The 13,313-nt window shown below is 39.0% G+C and overlaps 1 protein-coding gene across 2 annotated transcripts in view; it reads left to right on the top strand.

Annotated features, from left to right (window-relative positions):
• The window catches only part of LOC127568483 (echinoderm microtubule-associated protein-like 6), a 240,932-nt gene that overhangs the window by 193,779 nt on the left and 33,840 nt on the right, over window positions 1–13,313 (top strand). For both annotated transcript variants that reach the window (XM_052012286.1, XM_052012285.1), the window contains exons 29-30: window positions 2,981–3,110; window positions 4,966–5,064. In XM_052012286.1, coding sequence (XP_051868246.1) covers window positions 2,981–3,110; window positions 4,966–5,064 — 229 coding nt within the window. The remainder of the gene's footprint in view (window positions 1–2,980; window positions 3,111–4,965; window positions 5,065–13,313) is intronic.

The following is a 13,313-nucleotide window of genomic DNA, read 5'->3' as shown; positions in this document are numbered from 1 at the left end:
GGACCCTGATACCACTCTTGGTCAAATGCTGCCTTGATGTCGAGGACAGTCAGTCTCATCTTGTGCGATTCAGATCTTTTGTCCATAATTTGAAAAAAATTGTAATGGAGATTTTGGCAAAATCTAAGCTGTGCATCAGTGAGGAGATTATTTATGAATGTGTCTCTTGATAGCACTATACATGACATCTTCCATCGCTTTGCTGATGATTTACAGTGGTGTATTTATGCAGATTGGATTTAATCTGCATTTTCTGTTCAAAATGTATAAAAGCAATTTTCTACATTGTCAGGTAAATACCAATTTTATAGCTGAGTACAAGTCTTCAGCACAACAGCCAGGACTTAGTCGGGCTCCAAAGTCATTGCTGATCCTCTCAGCCATTCTTTGATATCAAGAGAATTGGATCATATTGGCTGTAGATGGTTTCTGTGAAAGTGAAGATCTCAAGAGAAAGCACTTCTGGTTGAAGATTTGCAAACCTTTGCCACCCACATGTTGGACTCTGCTAATAGTGAGGTTGTGGATGTTCTCAAAGGCACCTCCTACTGTCAGCAGTTTACAATCTACTACGATTTGTGACTGGATGTAGCAGTACATAAACTTGATCAGTTGGTTGTGGGATTGATTTGCTCTGCCCATTGGATGCTACGTACACAGCTTATCATGCATGTTGGCCTGTTTGCTTTACTTGACACTTCATTTTTAAGTGTGCCTGGAACTGCTCCTGACATGGTCTTTATACTTTTTATAAAAGCATAAAAAGCTCCAAGAATAGGCCAAGTGGTCTCTCGAGCCTGCTCTACTACTCAATTAAATTGTGGTTGATCTTTAAGTTCATTCAGTCTGCATATTCCCTGATTCCCTTTTTGCCCAGAACTCTATTGTTCTGACTCTTCGATATGCTCAACAATAGAACATCCTTTAGCCTTTATGAAGGAAAATTCCAAAGACACTCAACCCCATGAATCTCATTTTAGCCTTGCATGTACACCCAGCTTTAGCATGTGTCAATGATCACTGGTTTCAAAATCTCCAGACAAGAGCATACAGCCTCTCAGTGTCTAATCTGTCAATCCCATAACTAATCTTGTTTGTATCAATGAGATCTCTTAGTCTTTCAAACAACAATAAATGTAAAAGAAACAAAGGACTGCAGATGCTGGAATCTAGATGAAAAACACTATGATGCTGGAGGAACTCAGCAGGCCAAGCAGCATCTGTGGAGAAAAGCAGGCGATCAAGACAATCAACGTTTTGGGTCAGGACCCTTCTTTAGGACTGAAGATAGGAAAAGGGAAGCCCAATATACAGGAGGGAAAAGCAGAGCAGTGATAGGTGGACAAAAGAGGGGAGGCAAGGTGGGCACCTATCCTTGCCTTTGACCCATCCCCCAGTGGATCCCCTCCTCCCCTGCACCTGCCTATCACTATCTCTTAGCAGCATCTACCTATCACCACCTTGTGCCCACACCGCCTCCCCTCTTTTGTCCACCTATCACTGCTTAGCTTTTCCCTTCTATATATTAGGCTTCCCCTTTTCCTATCTGAAAAAGGGTCCTGACCCGAAACATTGGCCACCTGCTTTTCTCCACGGATGCTGCCTGGCCTGCTGAGTTCCTCCAGCATCATGGTGTTTTTCAACAATGAATGCAAGTTTATCTTACTTGCTTTCTCGTCGCATCAAATCCCTAATCTAAAGAATTAACCTTGTGAATCTATACCGCACAAACTCCAAGCCAAGTAGATCTTTCCCTGGATATAGAGATCAAACTGCTACGGTATTCTAAGAGTAGTTTCACTTGAGCCATATACATTTACAGTAAGACTTTGTTATTTTTGCATTTCCAACAAACTCGTAATAAAGGCCAGCATACCATTTGCCTTTAAATTGCTAGCTGTCCAGTTCACAAGTCAGTACACCATGACTTGTTTACATTACAGTACATTTCCTCATGAACATCATTAAAATAAATTGTTAATAGCTGAGGGTCCAGTTTGTTCCCTGTTCCCCCTGACTAATAACAGTCAGCCAACCTGAAAGTAAGCCTTTACTCACAGGGAAAGTTGAGCCATATAGTGGCAGAGCTGCAGGGATATCCTGCTGAATTTAATAGCATAATTTAAATAAATATCCCTTTCCTAGTCACCTGCCAGCATTGTGCTCGTAAGAATGCCTGGATCAGTAAGTTGTACCTGGGAAACAGGGAGAAGTTGATAGGAGTTAGTGAAAGTTGAGATAGGAGGCCAGAATGGATGCTATTGGAGCAATTGGAGATTAGGGTATGCTTCATGGAGATGATCAGAAGCTGGCATAAAGATCTTGGAGCTGATCAGAGGCCAGACAGGTAGGGTCACGAAGGAAGTTGTACATAGAAAACATTGCAGAGGAGATTAAAGACCAGGCATATATCATGGTGATAAAAATGTAGGAGCCTGGGCATAACTGTATTCAACTACTCCTGTTGCTCCAAACCTGTGCATGTAAGGCATTTGCTTTCTGGAAATTACTTTGCTTTCAGGAACAAGGATGCGGAGCATCTTGAATGGAGGGAGTGAAGAACCAGCTGTTGTGGTGTTCATTCACACCAACAATATGTAGAAGAAGCAATGAGGTCTTACAAGCCAACTTTAGGGAGCTGCGAAAGTGATTTAAAAGCAAGAATCCTAGGATTACTCCTAGTAATGAGCCAACAAGTACAGAAATAGTACAGAACAAATTGATATGCTTCTCTTTCCACAGTTGCAGTCTGACCTGCTGAGTGTTTCTAGCATTTTCTGTTTTTTTTAACCTGAGTTTTTCTGTTTATGTAACAAAGTAACCTGGAAGAGCAGTTGCAACAACCAAGGGGAAAGACTTTTGTACCCAAGTATTTGGGCAACTGCAGTCCCAAAATTCCTCAGTTACAGTATTTACAGAACAAAATGTGCACCTTTTAAATTACTTCAGTTTGTATAAAGTAACTCCTTTTTGTTTTCAGGAATTTGTGTTGGAACATGTTTTTGGATATAGAGGCTTTGACTGTCGCAACAATCTTCATTATCTCAATGATGGAACTGATATTATTTTTCACACAGCAGCTGCTGGCATTGTTCAGAATCTGTCATCAGGTAATAAATGTATGATTGTTCAAGTCAGGCAATGAATGTAGTATTCTGATAAAGCCTTTGATGTTAATGTAAAATGCTATTGCATTTGTCAGTAATGCTTGGTCTTAGTGCCTCCAGTATGGACCTAGTTGTCAATCTTGAAAATCTGCAGTTTTTACAATATACAGTATATATTGTCACTTGGTGAATTAGCATCCCTAAATAATGTTAAAAATATTGCATTCCATGTTAAACATTTCTGCATTAATAATGCAAAATAAATAAATGGACTTTTGACCTCACAATCTACCTCATTATGACCTTGCACCTTGTTGTCTATCTGCACTGCAATTTCTCTGTAGCTGTGACACTTTATTCTGCATTCTGTATTGTTTTGCCTTGTACTACCTCAATGCACCCATTTGATCTGTACGAATGGTATGCAGCATTGTTTTTCACTGTACCTTGGTACAAGTGATAATAATAAACCAATTCCAATTCCAAAACTATAGAATCATTACAACACAGGAGGCTGCCATTCAGCCCATCAAGCATGCCAACTTTTTCACATTCCTTGTAATTCTCTTTCAATGCCAATCCCCCACCCATCCCCAGCAAAATATCTTTTGCCAAAAACCTTGCATCTGTGTCCTCTAGTCCTCAGATCATCAGTAAACGTGAACACCTTTTCTGTCTGTTTTCTAAATCTGTCATAATCTTGTACATTTCTATCAAATCTCCCTTCAACCTCCTTTGCTCCAAGGAGAACAATCCCAGTTTCTCCAATCTAACTTGTAGCTAAAATTCCTCAACCTGAAACCATTGTCCTCTACACCCTCTCAAGAACCAAAACATTCTTCCTAAAGTACAGTGACCTGATTTGAACAGAATCATGTAGTTGTTGTCTAATTAGAGCAGCTTTAAGTTTCAGCACATTTTTCTGTTTTTGCACACAACTACTGATTAAAATTTCTATTTATGAAGCCCAAGATCCCATATGCTTTGCTAACTACTAACAACATGCCCTGCCATTTTCACAGGTCAGTGCATTCTCAGTCCCCTGGTCCCTGTGTCCCTGCACATTTTAAAACCATGCCAAGACTATATTGCCTCTCTCCATCCCTTCTCCAAATTGCATCACCTCTCATTTCTATGCGTTAAATTCCATTTTGCATGCATCTGCCTATTCTGTTGGTCTGCATATATCCTGTTGCAGTTGATGTTATCATCCTTACTGTTTACCACACCCCTAGGTTTAGTGGCATCAGCAAATTTTAATCTGTATTCAAATCATTTTCTTTTGTGGCCTCAACTTCATTTAGTTTCAAAGTCTGACTCAAAATGAAGACTGGTTCTCTCTGATAGGAATGGAGTTTCCCTCTGATCTCCCATGGATGAAATGCTTGGCAAGCTTTATCCATTGCACCCTTTTATTGGTCTTTTATTATTGCAAATAATGTTAACAGATTTTTTAAAGAACGATTCACATTTTTAGCTATATATGCTGATTGGATTCCTTAAGAAATGACTATTCACACCTTGTGTAGTAAAAATAAGAACAGAAATGAGCCACATTGTTCTGATGTTCAGAGTATGCTGATCTGTTTTTTAACTCTATCTGCCCACCTTGACTCTATAACCTTCATTATCTGTGCCTAGAACAAATCTCTCTAATTCATTTTGAAATTTTCAATTAACCCCATGCTCAGCAGCATTTGGAGAATTTCAGTGTTTTCCAATATTTCATAACCTGTTTGAATATAGAAGCACCTTAATCAATGTAAACTTTATAATGCTGAAATAATCTTGATTTCAGCATATGAATGTTTAATTTTGTATTTTTATATTGTATTTCATTTGAAATGATTCTGATCAGGTCTGCAGAGTTTTTATGTGGAACATACGGATGACATACTTTGCTTAACTGTCAATCAACACCCAAAATACAAAAATGTTGTGGCAACTGGACAAATAGGTAAGATATATTATTACTTCAACACTAAGCTGCAGCACTTCATTATTGTTATAGAGCTTCTTGCATAATTTAAAGTCGACCAGCAAATTAGTTCGACTACAATCATCCATATGTTAACATTATAGCATTTGTGTGATATTTTGTGGGTTTTTATTGCAATTATTAAAACAAGTAGAAAAATGAACTAGGTCTGTGGTGCAGGACATTGACAAGAGTAGAAAAGAGTAAAAGATAAATCAAGAACTTCCTCAGAATGGTACCCGCTTTGCTGCCAACTCGTCAGTGGAATCCCCCATTTACAGGGATTCCACTTCATTTCTCAAACAATGGAATTGGAGCATTTCTGAGGAAATTCATGATTGTAGTGGTTAACTGCTTATATGTTTGGCTTTTAAAATTTCCTTTGAAGAAAAGGAATGAATAGCAATAGAATGACAAAAAAGATAAAAACAGTAAAATTAAACTTATCCAGTATGTTTTCATAATGGTGAAGCAACCAGTTACTGCAAGTACACATTTTATGAACATATATATTAAGAACAAGCAGAGGCCCCTCAGCCCCAATAGTCTGCTCCACCATTCAATGTGATCATGGCTGATCTGACTGTAACTTCAATTCCATATTCCTTCCTCCCCTGGTAACCTTTGATCTTTGATAAATCCACTTATGCTTTAAGTATTCCATGGCCTTTTAAGGAAGAGAATTCAAAAGACATGCATCCCACAAAAGAAAAAAAATTCACTTGATCGATCTTATAGTCATAGAGTCATATAGATGCTACAGCCTACCTTGTCAATGCTGACTAAGGTGCATATCTAAGCTAGTCCCATTTCCCTGCATTTGGACCATATCCCTCTAAACCTGTCCAAATGTCTTTTAAACATTATAACTGTACCTGCTTCTACCACTTCCTCTGGCAGCTTGTTCCATATATCCACCTCCTTCTGCATGGAAAAACTTGCCCTTCAGATCCCCTGTAAATCTTTCCGCTCTTACCTGACACCTATGCCCTCCAGTTTTAGACTCCCCTACCCTGGGATAAAGACTGTGACTATCTATCCTGCCTATGCTCCTCATGATTTTATAAGCCTCTAAGGTCACCCCTCAACCTCCTTCGCTCCAGGGAAAACAGTCCCAGCCTATCCAATCTGTTCTCAAGCCCTCCAGTCCCAGCAACATCCTTGTGAGTTTTTTTTTTGCACCCTTTCTAGCTTCATCTCCTCCTTCCTAAAGGTGGGTGACCAGAACTACACATAATACTCCAAGTGTGGTCTAACCAATGTTTTGTACATTAGTGACATGAATCTCAACTCTTGTACTCAGTGCCCCGGCCAATGAAGGCAAATGTGCTATACACCACCTTCACTACCCTGCCTACCCGTGTCACCACTTTCGGGGAACTGTGTACTTCTACCCCTAAATTTCTGTGTTCAATATTCCCCAGGGCCCTGCCATTCACTGCATATCCTACCTTGGTTTAACTTCTCAAAATGCATCACTTTGCACTTGACTAATAAAGGCAAGCATGCTATATGCCTTCTTGACCACTGTATCAACCTGTATAGCCACTTTCAGGGAGCTATGAACTTGGACCCCAAGATCCCTCTGCTCATCAACACTGTTAAGGGTCTTGCCATTAACACTGTACTGTCTCTTTACATTTGATCTCCCAAGGTGTAACACTTCACATTTGGCTGGGTTGAACTCCATGTAACATTTCTCTGCCCATATCTGCAACTGATCTATATCCCACTGTATCCTTTGCCACTCTTCTACACTATCCATAACACCACCAATCTTGTATTGTCTGCAAACTTACTAATCCACCCATCTATGTTTTTATCCAGGTCATTTATATATATCACAAATAGCAGAGGTCCCAGTATGGATCCCTGCGGAACACCACTAGTCACAGACCTCCAGCCAGAATAAATCCCATCAACCACTACCCTCCTTATCGGCAAGCCAATTCTGAATTCAAATGGCCAATTCACCATGGATCCCCTGCATCTTAATCTTCTGGATGTGCCTCCCATGAGGACCTTGTCAAACACCTTACTAAAATCCATATAGACAACATCCACAGCTCTACCTTCATCCATCGCCTTTGTCACCTTCTCGAAAAACTCAATCAAGTTAGTAAGACACGACTTGCCCCACACAAAGCCATACTGACTGTCCCTAGTTAGGCCATAGTTTTCCAAATGCTCATAAATCCTATCCCTAAGAATCCTCTCCAGCAACTTCCCTCCCACTGACATGAGACTCAATCTATAGTTTCCAGGATTATCCCTGGTAAATACTGACACAAAGTATGTTCTATGTTCTAATTCAAAACAGATATAGCTATATTTCTGGATATCAAGGGATATGGCAGTAGTGCAGGAAAAGTGTGTTCAGGAGGATGATCTTGATGAATGATGGAGCAGGTTTAGCCCTCCTACTTAAGTGTACTCACATCCCTAATACTTGTCAAGGGATTTGCTTGATCCCATCTGCCTTTACCTGACATATGGCTCCTTTTTCTTGACCAGAGCCTTAATATCCCTCGTCATTCAGGATTACCTAATCCTACCAGTTTTGCCCTTTACTCTAACAGGAACACGTTGGGCCTGAACTCTCCCACTTTTAAAATTCTCCCACTTGCCAGATGACCCTTTACCCACTAACACCCTCTCAAAATCACCTTTGTGAGTTTCTGTCTAATGCTATCAAAATTAGCCTTGCCCTAGTTTAGGACTTTAATTTGTGGATCAATCCTATTTTTTTTTCCATAATTAATTTAAAACTAACAGAATTATGGTCACTGGTCCCAAATTGCTTCTCCACTGACACACCAGCCACTTGCCCAGCTTCATTCCTTAGAGGAGGTCGAGTGTAGTCCCTTCTCTCGTAGGGCTATCTGCATATTGCTTCAGAAAACTTTCCTGAACACACTTAAATTCTTCCCCATCGAATTCCTTAGCACTATGGCAGTCCCATTCAATATTAGGAAAGTTAAAATCACTTACTATTACAACCCTAGTATTTCTACATGTCTATGCAATTTTGCTACATATTTGCTCCTCTAATTCCCACTAACTATGGGAGAGGGCCTATAAAATAATTGCATCATAGTGATTACCCCTTTCTTATCTTAAGTTCCACCCATATAGCCTTATTTTTAAACAGTGATTCCTAATTCTAGATTCTCCCACAAGAAGAAGCATCTTCTCCACATCCACCCAGGCAAGACTGCTCAGGATCTTGAATATTTCAATCAAGTCAACTCTCACTCTTCTATACTCCAGAGGATACAAACCTACCCTGTCCAATCTTTCCTCATAAGACAACCTGTCCATTGCAGGTATCAGTCTAGTAAATCTTCTTTAAATGGCTTCCACTGCATTTACATCCTTCCTTAAATGAGGAAACCAATGCTGTTGTAGAACTGTAAAACCCAGCACAAGAAATTAACATTGGCTAAAACAACAATATAGATTTACTGTACAAATCATATCAAATCCTGTGTGAGCTGAACCAAAGTTTATTTCGCATCAAATAGACTTTTTCACCTGAAAGTTTAATGAACCAAGATCAGAAAAGCACACATTGACTTGTTTTGCATAATGCTCCTATCCATTGAAACAGCACATAATTTTGTTTACTGGGATCACTATTGTGGGAAATTCACTTCTGGCATGATAAAAATATGTCTGGCATTATATTATTCATCACAAACCAGGTGATGTAGAAGCTCAGTTGCAAATTTGTGTCCTTTTTGCATGTAATTGGTTTAAATATTGACAAATCTATAGTAACAAGCAGTAAGACTCATTTGTGAAAAAAGCAGAAAATGATCATTCGAAATTATTTAAAATCATTTAATTGGCATCAATAAAAACTTAAGAAATCAATGAACAAGAAAATCTACCAGTAACTGAGAAGCAGAGAAATTTCAATTCAGCTCGACGTAAAGTCATCTGTAATCGGTCATTTGCCATTATGCAATTGACAAAGCGGAAAAGAAGATTGGGTGGGTGTCTTATGGACAACTACTCTGCCACAGTACATTTTGCGGCTGCCAATATTTCTATCTATCTGAAGTAGGTAAAAGGAACAAATTTACTCTTAGGAACCAACAAAGGTACCTAATTCTTCCCACAGTTTGTGAAGTGTTTCAAGGTCTGAAAGAAGAGGAGAAGAATTAGGTGCCTTTGTTGGTTCCTAAGAGTAAATTTGTTCCTTTTACCTACTTCAGATAGATAGAAATATTGGCAGCCGCAAAATGTACTGTGGCAGAGTAGTTGTCCATAAGACACCCATCCAATCTTCTTTTCCGCTTTGTCAATTGCATAATGGCAAATGACCGATTACAGATGACTTTACGTCTAGCTGAAGTGAAATTTCTCTGCTTCTCAGTTACTGGTAGATTTTCTTGTTCATTGATTTCTTAGGTTTTTATTGATGCCAATTAAATGATTTTAAATAATTTCGAATGATCATTTTCTGCTTTTTTCACAAATGAGTCTTACTGCTTGTTACTATAGATTTGTCAATATTTGAACTAATTACATGCAAAAAGGACACAAATTTGCAACTGAGCTTCTACATCACCTGGTTTGTGATGAATAATATAATGCCAGACATATTTTTATTATGGAATTCCCTATTAATGTTTAAGTCTATTGATTTCCATCATAGGCCCCACAAAGGGTCAGGGCTAACCACATGGGATTATGTGTGTGTTAAGTTGCTGATTGTTCAAGCTATAAATTCATAATGCAAAATAATTATACTTAACTCATTTTCATCTTGTTCAGACATGAAAATGAACTCCCATTGTTCTGAAATTTAAATGCAATGCTTTTTTAGGCACCTCTTACATTAAAATTGCAACAATTATGCCAAGCTGCATTTGACATTTATCAAATCTAATCTGGAAAGTAGATAGATAAAAGGTAAAGCATAAAATCGTTTAAGAAGTTGTACCTACCATGAGGAAACACGTGACAATTTCAAATCTGGATGGTGTGCAACTTGGAGGAGACCTGTATTTCCAAGTGCCTGCTGCCTTCGTCCTTCTAGGTGGTAGAAGGATGTGCTGTTGGAGTAGCATTAGTGAGTAACTGCAGTGCATTTTGTGCACTCATTGAGGAAGGAATGAATGTTTATGGTAAGTGGATGGAATGCCAATCAAGCACGCTGTTTTGTCCTGATGGTGTGAAGTTTAATGAAAGTTGTTCAAGCTGCACTCATCCAGGCAAGAGGAGAGTATTCCATCACATTACTGACTTGTACCTTGTAGACAGTAGAAAGGCTTTGGGGTGTCACGGCAGAGTACCCATCTCTGACCAGCCTTTATAGACACAGTTTTTATATGGCTGGTCCAGTTGAGTTTCTGGTCATTGGTGACCAGCATTGTAATGGTGGGGGATAGGGCAATGGTAGTGCTATTGAATGTCAAGTATAAGTCACTGGATTATCTTTTGTTGGAAATGGTCATTGCCTGGCGTTTTTGTATGTGAATTGTACCTGCTACCAGAATATTGTCTAGGGCTTGCTGTATGCAACAGCAGTTGCAAATAGAATTGAACATTATGCAATCAGTGAACATCTCCACTTCTGACCTTTTGATAGAAGGAAGGTCATTGATGAAGCAGCTGAAGATGGTTGAGCCTAAGAGGCTATCCTGAGGAACTCCTGCAGTGATGTTCTGTGGCTGGGATAATTGATCTCCTACGGCCACAACCATCTTCCTTTCTGCAAGGTATGACCCAACCACTGGAGTGTTTTCCCTTTGATGCCCATTGACCAGTTTTACCAGGACACTTTGATGCCATATTCAATCAAATCTTTCCTTGATGTCAGGGACAATTTGTCTCATGTCACTTGACCTTTGAAATTCAGCTCTGGTCTATATTTGAAGCAAGTTGTGATGAGGTCAGGAGTCAAATGGTCTAGGTAAAAACCTAAACTGGGCATCAGTGAGCAGGTTATTGGTGAGTGAGTGCCTCCTAACAGTACTGTCATTGACATCTTCCATCACTTTGTTGATGATTGAGTGTATATTGATTGGGTGGTAGTTAGCTGGTTTGTGTTTTTCTGCTTTTTGTGACCGTGATAGACCTGGGCAATTTTCCACATTGTCAGGTGGAGGCTGGTTTTGTAAAGGAATAGTTTGATTATGGGCACAGCTAGTTCTGGAGTGCTGACTTTGGTGTTATAGCTGGGATTCTGATTCACTGGTACAGATGAAGGTATGATCATTAGACAATATTGTGAAGTCAAAATAATATATTCTGAAGTTCGTACATAAATGAATAAGGATGAACACAGGACCTTAAATTTGCCAAATGTTGGAGGCTCATGCATATACATCAATATTGGTTAAATGTATGCACACCAAATTATTGAAGAGAGAAGTAGGTCCTTGCCCCTGCATGAAAACAGGAACAAAGGTGACATACTTGGATAGCAGTTGAAAATGGATGTAGGAATCTTTCAGCATCTAGACATCAGTGCACAAAAAACTAAGATGTGACAAATAAGTCAAAGTCCAGCACCAGCTGAGAGGGACACAAGAACATAGTTCATTGGCACAGTCACCTTGACAGCCTACATTTTTGTTTTCGTTGCAGCAGGTGGTATATTTTGGTTAGGATGTCCCATTTGAAGCACAGACATCTCACACTATTCCACACTGAGATTCAGGGACATATCTGCTCAGCGTGCTGAGAGCAATGATCTCCTGATGAGAGCCCTTCTTCCCCTGCTCCCTCTTCCACCATACTGTCTTGCTTTCTGAGGTGTGTGCTTATTCTCGCAATCATACTCTATTCCAAGGGAATTCTTGCTAATTCGCCCATGTGTGGGAATATTGTTTTGGGAAGAAACTCCAAAATCAATGAAATATCTGTGAACATCTGCTTTTGTACTTTGAAACAAACGTGGAGACCACTATTTAGACTACCAGACTTTTGTAGCATTACATTAAAAATTAAAAGAAGCCAATCAGCAACTAACCTATAATTAATTCATAATCCCAAAATATTGCAATGTTATTGGAGCATTCAGCTGTACAAGGCAGAGAAGGCATTAGCTAGACTGATGAACTCCAAAAGGTAGCCTGAGGTTCAAAACTGGACCGTACACTGATTAACTTCATAATATGTCTACTTTGCATACTTCTGCCCATTATTCACTGCACATATTATGCAGCAGCTGACATTGTGCTTGGCTCATTTTGTCCCACAAATGTGCATATGTACTGCAGATGCCATTCTGGAGTTGTCAAGGATCCTCCCAGAACCCAAAATAAAGGTTGCTAAAAATTTCATGTTCTCATTGAGTATTTATTAGCAAATCATTTGTAGTATTTTTCCTTCCTATTGTTGAATTCTTTTTCTTTCAATGTTGCTGCGCCTCTGTTTATATTCACTCTAACTCTAAAACTATTATAATCTGAAAAATTTAGTTTATGCAACAGGTGAATAAATTTCGGTGAAAGCAACGTTATCATTGTATATGTCATATTCTTTACCCTAAGTACCCCAACATCTTAAAGTATGAGAGTACCATACTTAAATTATCTTGTACCTTAACTCCTCAAACTAGAAAATATTGAACTTTTACCTACATCAATGGCTTCAGCAGGGACCAACATTTCTAGCTAAATACTATCAATTGTTAAAACCTTTCTTACCTACTCCATTCTTTAGATTGCACTGTCACTTGGGAAGCAACACGCCAATTTTAACACATGATTGCTGTTTAAAAATAATGCCTGCTTCCTTTGTTATAATACTATATCACACGCACAACTTACTGTCTCTTCTGATGTGGAATTTTGAAATGAGGAAAGGACTTTCATTAGTATGCTGTATTTAAAGATCTCGGGATGAACCAAAATGCTTCACAACCAATGAATATAGTCACTGTTGTAAGGCATGCTGCTAAATTTGTGCAAAGCAAGATCCCACAACTGTGAAATGACAAGATAGTCTCTTTTTTTAGCTGTATTGGTAGAGAAACATATATTTACTGTTTGACCTGGGGAAATTTACTGATGTTCTTCAAATAGTGAAATACCTTGAGCTGCAGCTGTGAGAAAAAGTCCACGTAAACACATTCTTAGCTCTTTCCCAGCCTGTAAATATGGGAGGATTAGCCTGCAATCATCTTTGATTTACAGTGATTATTTATCCAACGTGTATAATAGGGACTTAAATTCTGGAGTGAAATATAAGCGTTTATCTACTTCTCACCT

This window comes from Pristis pectinata, chromosome 3 (genome assembly GCF_009764475.1).
Source record: "Pristis pectinata isolate sPriPec2 chromosome 3, sPriPec2.1.pri, whole genome shotgun sequence".
NCBI lineage: Eukaryota > Metazoa > Chordata > Chondrichthyes > Rhinopristiformes > Pristidae > Pristis > Pristis pectinata.
Note: the sequence above shows the minus strand (reverse complement) of the source record. Positions and strands in the feature narration are given on the sequence as shown.